This window comes from Pangasianodon hypophthalmus, chromosome 22, assembly GCF_027358585.1.
Source record: "Pangasianodon hypophthalmus isolate fPanHyp1 chromosome 22, fPanHyp1.pri, whole genome shotgun sequence".
Lineage (NCBI taxonomy): Eukaryota > Metazoa > Chordata > Actinopteri > Siluriformes > Pangasiidae > Pangasianodon > Pangasianodon hypophthalmus.
The window spans coordinates 10984041-11001048 of record NC_069731.1 but is presented as its reverse complement, the minus strand read 5'-3'; the positions used below and the strand labels follow the sequence as shown (position 1 = coordinate 11001048).

Genomic DNA, 17008 nt, shown 5'->3' with positions numbered 1-17008 from the left:
ACTTAAAAGCTATATCCTTATAACATGGCATTATAATCAGGAAAGAAGCTCAAATTAGAAAACACGAAGTACCTGAATTTTTATTTTATTAAACCACTCATGTGTCCTTATGTGTAAGAGTCTATCGGCATGGCACATCTTGACTTGGCAATATTTTCCCACTCTCTCTTGCAAAACCATTCTAGATCCATCAAATCGTGAGGGCATCTCCCGTGCACAGCCCGCTTCAGGTCACCCCACAGATTTTTAGTTGGATTCAGGTCGGGCTTCTGGCTAGTCCATTCAAAAACATTGCTCTTCTTTTGGTTAAGCCATTCCTTTGTTGATTTGGAAGTATGCTTTGGGTAATTGTCATGCTGAAAGGTGAAATTCCTTTTCATCTTCAGCTTACTAGCAGGTGCCTGAATGTTTTGCACTAAAATCAACCTGTATTTGTAGCTATTCATGATTCCCTCAACCTTGGTAAAAGCCCCAAGGAGAAACTCTAAAGCATGATGCTGCCACCACCATGCTTCACCATGGGTATGGTGGGTTTTTTTATGTACTTTTTTTGTGCCAAACATACCTTTGTATGTTTTTTGTGAGAAAGTGCTTCTGTCTAGCCACTCGACCCCATAGCCAAGACATGTGAAGAATACGAGAGATTGTTGTCACATGCAGAGAGTAATCAGTACTTGTCATATATTCCTGCAGCTCCTTTAATCTTGCCATAGGTCTCTTAGCAGCTTTCCTGGTAAGTTTTTGTCTTGTCCTTTGGTAAATTTTAGAGGGACATCCTGTTCTTGTATATATGTTATTGTATATAACATTAAAACCACTGACAGGTGAAGTGAATAACACCCGTCAAGGGGTGGGATATATTTGGCAGCAAGTGAACAGTAGATTTTTATATTATGACTTCTACATTATTGATTCAGTACAAAAACATTTTAGAATTCCAAACATTAGTTTTCCAGCACAAAATTAAATGTTACAGAAAAATGTTTGTATGTCAGTAAAGAAAACAGCATATTACATAAGAGACCATTCTTCAGACAAAAAACATAATGAAGGCTGCTGGGTTTTGCTGCAAAAATAAGAAGCACGTGTGACAGTCAAAGTCTCCAGAAGAACTGTGGCTGGTTCTGCAAGATGTTCAGTAAAACTTACAGATAATTTCCTTAAAAAACTGCACAAATTGTACCTGAGACTACTATTTTCTTTTTTAAAAGCGAAGGATCGTCACACCAAATATTGACTTTGTTTCATTTATTACTGTTTACTGCTCTTTATAGTATTTTTTTAATGTAGAAACATTTAATTTCGTTATTTTTGAAGGCATCTTTGCTCTACAGCATTTCTTTGCATGTGCCTAAGACTTTTGCACAGTACTGTATATATATATATATATATATATATATATATATATATATATATATATATATATATTCTGTGATCTTATGTAATCAATAATATTTATTCTGTCAGCAAAAATCTAAAAAATGAAATGGTCTTGGAATTATAATTGGCTGAAAATAAAGTTCAACGTCGACTCAGGATGTTAGAATCTTTGGAGACTCACTGTGTAAAAACTGTTGTCATTTTCCTTCCTTCCTCAACTCCCTCATCCCACATCCCTCTCCCTCCCTGTCCCTTGCACTGAGTGGAACTTCCTGTGGTATATAATCTGTCTCATGTGGCAATGGCATTCAATAACCGCAACAGAGACAGAGAGGGAAGGAGAGAGAGCAGGAGACTACAGCATGTCTCTTAACACTCACTTTACAAATGAGCCTGATGCTGTCGTCTGTGATGTATGACGTTACTACACTGATTGCGGGATGAGTGAGGAGGGGAGAAAAAGGAGAGAGAAATGGATAAGGGTACGACACCAATGCTCTAATGGCCAGATATAATAGCCCTTGTAATTGAAGGGGCAGTACTGGTAGACAGAGAGAGAGAGAGAGAGAGAGAGACTATGGTTGAAAAAAGCAGTCTAACAGGTGCTGAGAGAATAGCATTAAACAATTTATCTCTAGAGCCAGTGACACCACAACACCTGCAAGACTGCTGCTCAGCCTAATAGACTGAACAACATCAGTTTGTCCCTCTGGGAGAATACTTAATTGATATATGTAAACCCTACATCAGAGTATTTCCCTTTCAGTGATGGCTATAAGTAAAGCAAGAATCAAGAATAGTTAAGAGCCCTTAACCATCCAAAGCACCTTTGTGGAGAGCTACTATACACTATATTGTTTTAAAAGCACAATACACACACATCATGCACACAGACAAGAACATTCCTTTATAGATCATAATTTCACAATCATAATTTATCATTTACGGTATTTTAACCTGGTATTATACACTCTTCACTCTGTATCTCATTGTCCTATGCTTTACTCTTGTTCCATTCCAGGAAAACCAGAAGTACAGCACTGAGGCTTGTGTGTGCTAGTAGGGTATTGTGCTGTTATGTAATAAATCACAGCACAGGGGCTTGTAGGCTGTTGCATACAACAGAACTGCTACTTATATGCCAGTACACTAAATGGCCCAAATGCTCCCCTTTAAAAGTGTAGAACTAGACTAAATTGAGGCTTTTATGATGTCACCATTGTCATGTGCAAATATATTTTAATATGACTATTACTCCTGATGCTTCACTCTATAGCAATACAATAAATATTTGTTCCATATTTAAAAAGCCATCTCTTTATCCACTTGTTACACTCAGGTTGAAATACAAATTCTGTTTTGTCATGCTTAAGAAAGTACATCAAGTACATATAGTAACCGTTTTATCCTGGTCAGGAACACTAGGAGAAAATGTGAAACTACATACACACAGTAATCTGAGGCATTAACCCAAGCTTTGGATCAAATCCAGGGCTGCTGCAGCACCATATCAATCTTTTTTAAAATTGAAAATTCATCAAAAATATTTTCCCCATTTTTCTCCCCAATTTGGTCACCTGCCAGTTCTAACCCACTAGGCACTATAATAATAATAATAATAATAATAATAATAATAATAATAATAATTATTATTATTATTATTATTATTATTATTAATTGTAGTAGTAAATTAAAATGTTAAATTAAAATGTTTATTTTAATTTTAGTAATCTGTCTGCTGAAAATATTAACCAGTTAGACCAGCTTTACCAGCAAAGATTTAGCTAAGCTAGAACCCAAGCAACACTAAACCACACGAACCATCTTGGGCCAGCATATAATATATGCTGGACTAGACTGTCCTTTTTCACTAAGGATAGAACATTTAGACATTTTGACCTGAATAGAATATAAGGGTTAATGTTGTATTCCTTAATTTAACAGTTTGTATAAACTGCAAAATTTATGATCAATTTACAATTGCACATTCCTCATTTGTAAGTCACTTTGGATAAAAGCATCTGCAAAATGAATAAATGTAATGTAAATGTAAAAGGAAATAAAATGACCAAAGCAACATACTGAGGCTCATACACAAACCCAAAGCAGGAAAAACACTCTGGATGCCCTCATTACTGAGCCATTAGGTAGCCTCTTTACCAACTCTTAAACCCATTTATATTGTCGGCTTATCATCTTTTTTACTGAGCTGTGGCCTGCCCCATTAAAATGCAGCCATGCATGAAAAGAGCCTGTTTACAGGGCTATTTCCCCAAAGCGGGGAAACTCCAATAGCATTCAGTTTTTCAGTCACACTAATAAATCATACACTCCTTTTGCATGTCAATCACTGAAGCGTTCTGTGTGAAAAGAGCAGAAAAAGAGGCTAAATGGGAAGTGAGGACTGGAAAAAAGAGGGATGAGGGAGAGGAGGAAGAGGGTGGGGTGGAATTGGCATGTGTAATTCTGCTTTGCCTTTTCATCTCTGTGTGAGATACTCCAGACTGATAAAGTGTCTAATCCTAAAGCTGATCAAAAAAGGGGGAAAAATCTACATTTAACCAATTAAAGGCTCCCTGTGCCAGCCAGAGGGTATGTTAAGGGAGAAGAGAGGTCTGCCTCCCCCATCAGCCTTTCTTTATCTCACAAGCACAAACAGGAGCAGAGAGAGACTATTCCCCCTCTACACACACCCACACACACACACAGACCAATAAACATTTTGTTAATGTTTTATTTTCCCTCCTTTTGATGTTAAAGAATGTATTTTATATAGTTAAAATAAAAGTATAATTTAATTCATTAGAGTGCCAACAGTGTCAGCACTATTACTGACAATGTTGGCCCTCTCTTAGAAAAAAAAAAATGACATTTATACTGTGTATTTTAAAACTGTCTTTAAATATATGCTATTTAGATATGCTATTTTTTGTCATTTCACACACTCTTACATAGAACTACAAGAAGTTTCATTCACTGAAGAAAATGCTTGTGAAGAACTGTACACTTAATCATAATAAAATAATAAGCTAATTTAACTTCCATATCACTGAAGCTCATAAGGGGATAGGTAGCATTCTAGTGTAGTGCCAGGATAGCCCAGAGGGTACCTGATGTTTTTTTTTACTTTACAGTGTTGGAAATGACAACCAATTAGTATGAAAATTAATATATTTATTATTGAGCTTTTATAGTTATTATCCTGTTTGACTGGTCACTTGAATTGAATAGGTTTAATTCAAACTTCAGTAACTCAATAAACCCAAAAACCTCAATAAAAAAGTTACATCTATATGTAATGCAAACCTAATATGTTCCGAGGAAAATTCAGAAAGAGAAAACTCTATGGCTGCAATAAATAAATAGTCAAAATTAAAAAAAAAAAAAAAATGAGAACCCCTCTTCTAGTGGAGAGAAGATTGCTAACACTAAGGCTAGCTTTTAGAAACCACACTGGTGTCCGCATTAGTCTATCAATTACACTGGCTGTGGTTTCCTAAAGTGATACTATATGACAAATGTTAACCTCGTGTTCATTTTTTTCGTTATATATTTTCCATGTGTTGGCTTAACATAGCAACCAGATTATATGTGGATGCTAGCTAACACCATGTAAAATCATAAAACACTCATTAAATATCTGAGACTGTCAAGTGTTTAGAAGCTGCTGAGCTCTTCATGAACTGTTAAAAAATATAGGTGCTAGCAAAAAAAAAATTCTAGTGCAACTCTAATGCGAGTGCCTGCATTACAATGAAGCAGATTCACAAGGGTATGAGGGCTGAATTATAGTTCTGCGAGGGTGTTGTGCGCAGACACTTGCATAGGGTGAAGTCTTCATACTTACACATAATGTGACCGTGTCCATTACAGGGCATTGTTGCATGAAGCACACCAGGATTTACAGCAAAAGAGACAGTGACAAATGGAAATCTATGGAAGCCCATTTCTGCCAGGTAGAAATAAACATGGTGCCCAACATATGCAGCAGTATGTCAAAATTCAGACTTATTATCTCAAAATTCTGACTTTTCTCAAAATTCTGTCTTATTATCTCAAAAATATGACTTATCACAAAATTCTTACTTATTACTTATTACTCATTACGTTTTACTTATTATCTTGTTGTTTTTACTGTAAAATTATGCTGAACTACATGCCAAATAAAACAAAACAAAAAACAGACACTTTATTTGCATAGACTTCATAGTATGTCAAAATTTTGAGATAATAATAAGCCCAAATTTTGAGATAATAACTTAAGAATAAGAATTATCTCAAGATAACTCAAAACTCTTCATTGCTTTTGCCAGATAGAAAAGAAGGAAGTTACACAACATATTTTTTCTTTATTTTTTGCCAGCAGCAGTATGTCAAATTTTGAGTTATTATCTTCTGAAATTTTCTTTTTTTCTACCTGAAACAAGATCCCATAGGAAAACAGTCTAGGAGGCTTAGAACAAAGAAGAGTTCCATGTTTCACTGTAGAAATAATAAATAGAAGGCAGTGTGGGTGTAACTTTGTGCTGGGAAAAAACAAATGTGATTATAAAAGTGTGATCAATTACAAATCAATTCTCAATGACAACATTTCTGAAGCATTTTTACTCATTTGTATGCAGCAGTATCAAGCAGCTAATGGATCAAAGCATTTCACTTTAACTAGTTTTTAAATCCACATGGAATGATGGATGGTTTAGATTTTTTATTGAGTTTCTGTGGTTTTGTGCAATGCTGTCTTTATTGGGAGGATGTTAGAAGAAAAAAAGAAAGTGTGTGATCTTGCAAGATTAAATTGGCCAAATTAAGAGCCACAGTCTGTATTAAGCCTTACACTGTAAATTTGCATATGTCACAGTATCATGATTGTATTTTTCTATAAATAAATTCATTGTACAATAATGTGATCATATCGTGAAGCATACAATAACAGACTCCACTTTCAAAAAGCAGCTGGGGAGCACAAGTACATCTCCAGTATATAGATGACAGAAAGTACTGGATTCAATAGGGGAAAATTTATTGTTTGTACCTGAAATATATTTGGAACAATATTACTCTGTAACCCTTGTAAAAAACCTGTAGAAGAAATGCCACCACTTCTCCTCACAACATTTCTGGGTACACAACTGGACACACCTCCCCACCAAACAATCAGCATTCACCTGCAGGCCAGTTAATGCACAGCACTGTAGGTACGATGCATGACATGTTGTTAACTTGTGAGAGAACCCCATATGAGAGTGTAAAAGTGTATCTGCACACCGTGGGTACCCATAAATCCCCTCTCTGCAGAGTCACACAAATACACGTTAATGCAGAAATATAAACCAGGCCTCAGTCTACCCTTTCTGCATTTAAAATGGCAAAAATATTTCTAGTTTTTCTATCACATACTTTGTGTTTTTTTTTTCCAGAAGCCTGTGCCCTGAGTCAAAATGGAAAAGGAACCCTCTTTTGCCCTCCTTTATTTGAGTACCTGCTCCTACAATCACCTTTCCAAAGTCTACAAATCTCACCCACGAACACCAACAGATTTTAAAGGGCTCTTATCTGTGTGAGGGCACCATTTTCAAATACAAAAATGAAAAAAATAAAATAAAATAAGCACAGAATGAAGGGGTGGAGGGAAAGTGGAAATATTGAATTAAATGAGGGAAAATGGACACTCGCTTGGTTTATGCTGACTAGGTAGGGCAGATAAATGTGCTTAATTGCACAGATGTGATGCTTATCTTATTAGTGGCACTGTGAGTGCTAAAAGGGTGCCAATAAAAGAGCACAAGAATATGTTATGATGATAACAAGTGATCTGTGCAGGGTTTCATGCCCAATGAACACAAACACACACCAACAGCAGTGTGACAGTGAGTTTCAGCAAAGCACCTACTACCATGGTGGTGCATAGTTTTCATCTAAATGTAGCTTTTTCATCTAAAATAACAAGTCACATAAAAACCTACGTAAATTGCATATTTCCATAAACCACACAAGCTGAAAGGTTCACTTGAAAAATAATTTTAAAAAATCTTCCCAACCTTCCCAAAAGTGTACCCCATGATTGGCAAAGATCCAAACCTTGAACTCAACCCATTACAAAAGAGACAAAGATAGGATACTTCATTCCGTATGCACCAATTAATTTGAAGGGAGGGACTATGAAGGTGTGTACATTTATTAGCATGTCTGAGCTATCAGCTGCAGTGTAATGCAAGGAACAAGAAATTACAATAATGAAAGATAAGTAAGGGATACATGGAGAGAATTGGCATAGAACTATAATGAGACATATTGCTTTGTAGATTAAAATCATCAAGACTGAGCCTTGATCTGTGTGCAATATGCTTGCTATGTCTAATTATTAGGGCTGATTGGTAATTAATGAAGAAAATGGAAAGTTTCCACCTAAGCTGATTTAGTAATAAATCATCAAGGCTTTTGCACAGATCCAGAAAATACTTCTTTCACACACACACACACACACACACACACACACTTATCTTACTATCATTGTGAGGTCCTTCCATTGACATAATTATTAATGCAGCTAATTAATGCTACTCTACACCTAAACCAAACCCTAACCTTAACCTCACTAAAAGGAAATACATAAAATCTGCAGTTTTCGTAAAAAAAAAAAAAAAAAAAAAAAAAAAAGGCAGATCAGCCAAAATGTCCCCACAAAGTCAAAACTGTCAGGTATTCCAGTCCTTGTGGGATCATTTTGTCCCCACCAACATATAAAAACATGCCCACTACAATGACTTCTGAGTAGACAATATGGGACCTTTTACACCCATTGTGTGGTTTTGAAGCCTAAATCTGATCAAAATGAAAGTCACCATCCTCACTAAGTTTGTGCAGTAGGTCAAAGCTGGACAAAGAGTCTGTGCAATAGATACGGCCTATCGGACAGTGGATCTGCCTCTTGATGCTATTGTCAATGCACTCAATGTAACATAAAATGTATGTTTGGATTGTGTTCCATTCACTAATATGGGAATGAGCAGGATTAAAAACTGTTCTGCAGCCAGCCACTAGATGGTCTCAGAGTGGCTTCACTTTTAAATGCCTGTTACGACGTCTGCCCACATATACAGTTGTTGGCCCATCCACACACACACACAAACACACACACACACACACACCAGCACCCCCATCGCTTTCAGAAACAGTGGCAAGAAGTTGTCAAGGTCCTCAAGCTTTGAGCACAGGCCTTCAAATGTGGGAGGCAGGCCATTCCCAGCTCAGGATATCAATTATAGATAGGGGTTAGCATGGCCGCTACGGATTGCCATGTCAGAGTATGGATAGACAGCTGTGGAGAACTGAAGATCTTTCTATCCGATGTGTGCCTGTGTGCATGTGTGTGTGGAATGGTTAAAAGGGAACTGAGAGCGTGTTAGGATGAGAACTGAGAGCTTAAAGAGAGCACACAGTGGCAGTTTTTTCACTGGTGATGAGCTTTCATGTCTCAAGAGGTGAGTGTCTTTCAACTTGCCGCTCCAGACTGGAAGTGGCTATGACAAATGGCATGCCTTGAGCAAAGTCTGTGTTCAAATGTGTGTTTTTCTACTCTGGTCCTTGTGATTACCTTGCCTACATTTAGATCAGTGTGTGAAAAGTGGACCATATGAAAGACATTAGAAGGAGAAGCAGAAACAGAGACAGAGTAAGACTAATATGCAAGTGCGTGTGTGTGTGTGTGTGTGTGTGTGTGTGTGTGTGTATTCTCACATGTACAAGCTGTTCCTGAGTGTCAAACTCTCTGCAGCAGTTCTCCCAGTGGCAGTTGGTCTCATATACCACCTCTGGCTCCTGTTTCCCATCTTCCTTATCTTCCTCCTCTTTCACCAGGGTCATTCCATCTGAATGATCCTGTATAGGCATAATACAAAAAGAGAACACACATTTATCCATGTTATTAAATTTAGTGGAATGATCAACACATGTATTGAAGAGTGATGCATGATCTCATAGAAACCTGAAGCCCATTTATACACACAGTGTATGTCTGTAATGATGCATAATAGTGGAATGTACATGTTCAAGTCCAACTCTCCTAACAAGTAAATTTGATTAATTGCCTAAAGTATTCATTTTGAATGGAAACTTTTTATAACCAGGAAAAATCCATGTTGTTGTTGTACACAAAATTTGCCATTTAAAATTAAAACTGTCCCTATATTACACAAATTTATTTCCAGACCATTGTCACCATTTTATTCACAGGAATCTACAGCAATGGACAGGTATTCACTAAGTATTATAAGCATTGAGCTGGTCATGTGTTAAATGTTATTGAAAACACCCAAATGTCAGTCATATATCAGTGTTATTCCCATAATCCCATTTAAACCACACATTTTGCTTGTCGGTCATTAGTGTCTTGAGTTCTGGAATGGATGTGTGTCATTAAGATCCTTCTATCATTAAGCAGATACAAATGTAGGGTTGCAATACAATGCCACTCTTTGTATATGTATATGTATCTGTTAATTGCTCCAAATATTTGGATCTCAATTTGTATTCAGATTTATACAGGAAGTGGGCATGGTCCAGACTGAAAGATTTTTGGATTTTGGAACCCTACCACTATACCCCCGGAACCACTGGAAATCCCCAAAACTGTTATTGTAGGAGCTCATCTGCCTTACTCTCCCAGTACCAATTCCCTTCCTCCCTGCACTCCTTTAATAATAATAATAATAATAATAATAATAATAAATATATGGTGTTTATCATATCTGAGGTAGAGCCACAGCCCACCACCAGATCAAACATGTAAAGCAATAGTTTTACAGTGCATCACATAATTGGGCTCCAAGCCATCTCTCGATGTGTGCATATGAGTGTATGCAGAAAGTAATTTGTGCCGGATTTGAGGTGGCTGTGTTTTTTCTTTTAAAATTAACTAAAGTAGTTATAAAATCCTTTTCCCGAAAGATCCTACTTTATGTGTCACCCCTTACAAAAATACAGATGGCTCACTTCCATGATGACCAATTGGTAACTAGTAATCATAGCATACTGGTCGCATGTGCTCACACATCATGGATATGGTGAAAAAAGGCAAAAGCTAAGGTGATGGGGCTAAAAAAAGCAAAGAAGGCATCGTTTCTGTTTTTAAAACCTGGTGATCGATTGCTCAAAAAAGTCAACACTGTAATGTGTGTGTTATTGCCATAAAGGAGCAAACGTTACATGACTGTATTGTGGAGTAATTTGGGATAATTCAACACTATTGCATTATTGCATCAGTGGAGCACTGTTGTGTCTATATGCTCCCAGACCTTTTCCATCCCTGTTGTCACATCCACTATGGACAATCCCCCTCCTTCCACTCAGACCGCAAGTGGACCCTCAATCACATCTTCTTTTGTTGTCTGCCTCACTTCCTGTGTTTGTGCACACCTATTTTGTGTTCCCTCTGTTTAGTTCCTCTATTTAAGTTTTCCCTCCTTATTTGCTAAGCATTATGTTGTGTTGTTACTGTTATGATGTTGTGTCTGCACCGTGAGTAGCTTTTGTGTTCACATTGAGTTTGCCTTGCCTTGTCTTGGTCTAGTCCTTTGTTTTAGTTTTTCTAGTTTTTGGTTCTTCTCCTGTCTTTTGTTTTTTTGTTAGATGTTTATTCAATAAAGACTGTCTGCACTTGCATCTGACTCCCTGGATTTATGACAGAATGGCCCACTGCACTGCAGTCCCTGAAAAAAATGGTCGAGAAAGGGGGCACAAGCCTAGATCAGGGATCTCGTTGTCGCAACTCCCCACACTGAGAATATTACTCTGCCTCCCTGCCCAGCTGATAGCATCACCCCCCAGCCCTGCTCGGCTGAGGACGCCGCTCTGCCTCCCTGCTCGGCTGAGGATGTCGCTCCAAACTCAAGCCTGATAATTAAGCCAGGCTTACCTCACGGAGGACATTGCTCCCCCATCTGTCCTCGCCGTAGTCATCGCTCCCCACTCCTTAGTCCTTTGTTATTTTCCTGCCTTTTGTTTGTTTGTTAGTTTATTCAATTTGTGACACCTGTTCACTTGCTGGACCACTTCTCCCTTAGTGTTCTGGTACCTCATTTTTTACATATGTAAAACTGTGTGTCTGCGTGGGTGGGATGTGCTTATGGGTGAGTGGGGTGCCTTGTAGCTGAAATTATGGAGGAAGGAATTTGTTGAATGGGGTATACATATGAACAGCATACTATGTGATGGGTGGCATTTATGAGTATGTGTTTGTGTGTATGTGTGTACCTGTACACTAACTGCTCCAGGGCTGGAAGGCTCATCAACAGGCTTGAGTTTGGAGCGTTTGTGGTGCATGGGGTCTCCTGTGCTGGTCACTGCTGACTCACTGGTGGGTTTACTCTGAAACACACACACACACACACACACACAGCATTGTATTTAAAACATACGCATGCACTTATAAAAATGCACCCATAGCAAAAAATGTCTATTATGGGCTAACGGACTGCACATTCAAAAACAAGAACTGGCCCATTATCTTGGGAGAGCTATGTTACCATCATAGTGAAATTACTGAAATTACTGTTGAAGAAAATAAGATAAACTAAAAATAATACTGTAAGGACATAATGAATGTAATAAATCAATGTCCTCTATTAAATTGTACCTCATATGGCCACAAAATTATTTCTTAAGCAATTATGATGTAAGTATTTCCTAAGTGAGTGTGATGAAAGTTTCTGAGACATATATTAAAACATCTTTTTAATATTAAAACATTTTTTGACAGCACAAACAACACCAGCTAACCAGTCTACTTTGATTTTAATTCAAGTATTTGTCTATATACAGTGTTGTATGTGTAACCAATAAAAATGAATAGCATTTCTAGCCCCACCCAAAGAGATCTTCATCAGGCATCAAAAATCATACATGCCCTCCTTTCCTTTCTCTCATTCCATCTCCCCCTGCTACCTTATCCTAACTTATATGATCAGTATTAGATGTCAAATTGTGATCAGCTTGCTATTCAAGCAAATTAGTTGATTTTTTTTGTTTGTTTGTTTTTTTGTTTTTTGCATTTAGTACAAATCTAAATATGTTTCAGGAAATATTTGTCTGTTAATCAGGACCAGACTGAACCTGGTCCTTGTATTCTTTAAATACATGCAGTACTCAGATACAACCCAAGATACACCAAACCAGTGGAATACAAATATCTACCACTACCACCATCTGAATATAACTAGATGTCTAATAATAATAATTAAATAAATGTCTGAACATATGTATTCCTCTGGACAAATTGCCAGATAAATTCACAGCTGTACCAAGAACACCACATTACTTGGAGTTACTGCAATGGTGTCACAGCTCAACAGGCCATTAGAAGACAAACAAAACCAATAGACCTCATAGGTCTACCACTTCCTCTATCTAGAGTGACCAATGGTTAGGTCTTCACTCTTTTACCATTAATTGTTCTTTTATGACCACTCAGGGAGACAAATTTCCTGGTCAAGGGTGCCACTTTGTATGGATGGCTTGGACTAGGACTCAGGCTACTGAGAAGAATGACTGGTGTAGAATGGGGTTCTATTTACCATAGAACCAGATCTGAAGTCATCAACATGGCAACAAAATACAATTCAGATCAGTACAAACAAAATCCACTAGTGCTCCCCGTAGTATTCTATACTCCACCACAGTCAGCAAGTAGATGTTGTAAAAGTGTCAATCCTTTAGAAAGAAAGGTGCACAGTAGATCTGGCTCTGATTAATAAGGGAAGCTGAGGGAAGCTGTGTGTTATTTCTCAAAGTGGCACATCAAAATGCAAAACTCTCAGTAATATCCCCTGGGGTTTGCGTGAGGAAAGGGCTACCTACAATCATATACTCCAGTCATAGGATGCTGATGTGTTTAGGGCACATGTTTCCATAATGCACACACAGCAATAAACTCTAACACTGATGCTGCGTGATAATAAATCAAACACCTTTTATAAAGAACAGAGGAGAATTAGTTCCATCCACTTCTTTTATTTATTGAACATAAAAGGTTTTTTGAAAATAATCAAGACTCATGAAGAAACAGTTCATAAGGGGTTTTGAATACGACAGAGCACTCACTTGTAAGTCAGTGGAGTTTGCGGAGCACTCTGTGAGTCCAGGTCCTGTGGGGGTGATGCCTGCTATGGGCCTCTGGGTAGTAAAGGCAGGGCCAGGGTGGATGAGCGGGGGACTGTGCCCAAAAGCAGAACTCACAATGCCTGGAGGCCGGCCAATGAGCTGCTGATGCATTTGCAGTGCCACTGGGGTGGGAGGGTAGGCAAAACTCAGTGCAGGACTAGAAGAAGGAAGAAATTAGGAATAAGAAAAAGTCAAGGTTTTTAAATATAGTACAATATAATAATACAATTTTCTAAAAGTCTAAAGTTTGTCAAAATCTAAAAAAGTTGTTAGTCAAAATTATAATTTCTAATGAGTATAAGATTCAGTATGTAGGTCCATATAGTTATAAAATCATTAAGAAATGTCAACAACAAACAGTGTTAAAGGCATGCTTAGGGTATCATTTAAATTAAATATATGATGTGCCAAGAACGGTCCCTGGAGGACTAGTAATTAGGCCAATGACCACTGTGGTGACCCCTAATGAGAGCAGCCGAAAGAGGAACAACATATGATGTTCCAACACTTTGTAAAAAATGAAGCAAATGGTGTGCAAACAGATGCTCTGAGTTACATGCAATAACATTTATTGTTTATTAAGTACTTTGTTTATTAAGGTGTTTATTAAGTACTTTGATGAGCAGAGATAAAAAGGAAAACAATTAAGAGGAGACAAGGGTATGGGAAGGATAAAGGGAATGGAAGTGTGAAAAGACGAAACTGATTTCACATTACAGTGTTTAGTGTACACTCAGTCAAATCAGAACTCTAATATTTAAACTAGTACATTTTCTGCAGCTTATTTGCATTTTGAAAATTTGATTTAGTATAACTTCTCAGGCTTACAATGATCTGTACTGAATATAAAATAAAGAAATTGTAGTTGGATGACAAGAAGAGAGAAGCAGAGAAGCATTAAATCGATGTACCATTCTGGGAGTTTTATGTCTCTAAAAAAGAAAAATAAGCAAAAGTTTCTTGGGACTATAGTTTCTTGGATGTGTTGGACTTGTTTGTCCAGCACATGTCACAGATGCTCAAATGGATTGAGATCTGGGGAATTTGGAGGCCATGTCAACACCTTGAACTCTTTGTCATGCTCCTCAAACCATTCCTGAATAGTTTTTGCAGTGTGGCAGGTCACATTATCCTGCAGAAAGAGGCCACTGCCATTAGGGAATACTGTTGCCATGAAGGGGTCTACTTGGTCTGCAACAATGTTTAGACAATTTTGGTGGTATGTGTCAAAGTAACATCCACATGAATGCCAGGTCCCGAGGTTTCCCAGCAGAACACTGCCCAGACCATCACACTGCCACCGCTGGCTTGCCTTCTTCCTATTAGTACATCCTGGTGCCATCTCTTCCACAGTTAAGTGATGCACAAACACCCGGCTTTCCACATGATGTGAAAGAAAACATGATTCATCAGACCAGGCTACCTTCATCCATTGCTCCATGGTCCACTACTGATGCTAACATGCCCATTGTAGGCACTTTCGGCAGTTGACAAGAGTCACTCTGACTGGTCTGCAGCAAGCTGCAATGCACTGTGTTTCTGATACCTTTCTATCATAGCCAGCATGAACTTTTTCTACAATTTCTGCTAGACAGTAGCTGTTCTGTGGGATCGGACCAGACTGGCTAGCCTTCGCTCCCCATGCACATGAATGAGCCTTAGGTGCCCATGACCCTGTTGCCGGTTCACTGGTTGTCCTTCCTTGGACCACTTTTGGTAGGTACTAACCACTGCATATTGGGAACACCCCAAAAGTCCTGCTGTTTTGGAGATGCTCTGGAGATGCTCTGTCGTCTAGCCATCACAATTTGGTCCTTGTCAAAGTCACTCAGATCCTTACTCTTGACCATTTTTCCTACTTTCAACACATCAACTTTGAGAACTGACTGTTCACTTGCTGCCTAATATATCCTACCCCTTGCCAGTGTAATGAGAATGTTATTCACCTTTCAGTGGTTTTAATGTTACAGCCGATCGGTGTATAAAATTTGACAATGATATTCAAACTAAGCAGCTGAATTAATTTTTATTATGTCTGGATCCAAGGGCAGGTCTCTAAGGTGCCATTCATTGTGTGCTCCTCTGCTCTCTCATGTGCCTCATACTATTTTCAGAGAGGAAATCAATGCAGCTGGACAGTGCAGTGTGCTGCTCACTGTCTCATCACTCATCAGCTTGTGTCTCAGACATGAATGATCATTGCTTGCTTTCCTAGTTTCCTAGATCAATCTCTCCAGATGGGGGTTAGCAGCCTCTCTGTCTCTCTTTGTCTGCTTTGGGCTTTTTGTTTCTCTTTGGGCTCTTCTTCTCTCCACTCTGATCGTTTAGTGAGGTGGCCCAGTAAGCTGATTGACACAACACCAGGGATGCTTGGAAAATCTTAGAAAATCAAGAAAAGTCAACACCTTGAACTCTTTGTCATGTTCCTCAAACCATTCCTGTACAATTTTTGCAGTGTGGCAGGGCACATTATCCTTCTGAAAGAGGCCACTACCATTAGGGAATACTGTTGCCATGAAAGGGTGTACATGGTCTGCAACAATGTTTTGATAGGTGGTACATGTCAAAGTAACATCCACAAGAACGCCAGGATCCAAGGTTTCCCAGCAGAACATTTTCCAGAGCATCGCACTGCCTCCGCCAGCTTGCCTTGTTCCCATAGTGCATCATGGTGCCATCTCTTCCCCAGGTGCACCCGGCCATCCACATAATGTAAAAGGAAATGTTATTCATCAGACCAGGCCACCTTCTTCCATTGCTCCATGGTCCAGTTATGATGCTAACATGCCCATTGTAGACACTTTCAGTGGTGGATAGTGTTCAGCATGGGCAACACAGGACAGTATGCAAGACAACATAAAGTACAATACACAACAGTGTGAGATGAGTGCAGGACAATAAATACACATAATAGAACAATAGGTACACAAGACAATAAATACACAGGACAATATATATACAGAATATGGGCTGTAAATTATTTTGTAGTGTAGCTGAAATAAGTATAGCAGCAACATTGGCAGCAAAAACGAGTTCCATAATAAAGAGTGACTGATGCAGTTTTGTAAAGTGCAGGTGTGCAATGTTTTTGAGTCATACTGTGTTAGGTGTTTGACTAGCCCAGGTAAGTGTTGGGAGGCAGCAGGGTGTTGAGTAATCTGACTGCCTCAGGGAAGAAACTGTTACGGAGTCTGCTGGTGGTGGCACAGATACCTGTACCTTCTGACAGATGGTGAAAGGGTAATGAGAAGGGTGTGGGGGTCATCTTGCGGCTGCAGAGGTTGTTGTATAAGGTGTCGATGGTGGGTAGAGAGACTCTGATGATCCTTTCAGCTGCCCTCATAATTCACTGTAGGGTCTTGCGGTCAGAGGCTGTGGAGTTCCTATACCACACGGTGAGACAGCTGGTCAGGACGCTCTCTATCGTCCCTCTGTAGAAAGTGGTGAGGATGGGAGAGGGAGTTGGCTCTCT

At 38.6% G+C, this 17008-nt stretch overlaps 1 protein-coding gene across 5 annotated transcripts in view; it reads right to left on the bottom strand.

The window, feature by feature from the left end:
- gli3 (GLI family zinc finger 3) overlaps window positions 1-17008 on the bottom strand; it is a 173122-nt gene that overhangs the window by 10884 nt on the left and 145230 nt on the right. For all 5 annotated transcript variants that reach the window (XM_026937844.3, XM_026937846.3, XM_026937842.3 and 2 more), the window contains 3 exons: window positions 13477-13693; window positions 11632-11745; window positions 9118-9258 (listed from right to left, as the gene is read on the bottom strand). In XM_026937844.3, the coding sequence (XP_026793645.1) occupies window positions 9118-9258; window positions 11632-11745; window positions 13477-13693 (472 nt within the window). The remainder of the gene's footprint in view (window positions 1-9117; window positions 9259-11631; window positions 11746-13476; window positions 13694-17008) is intronic.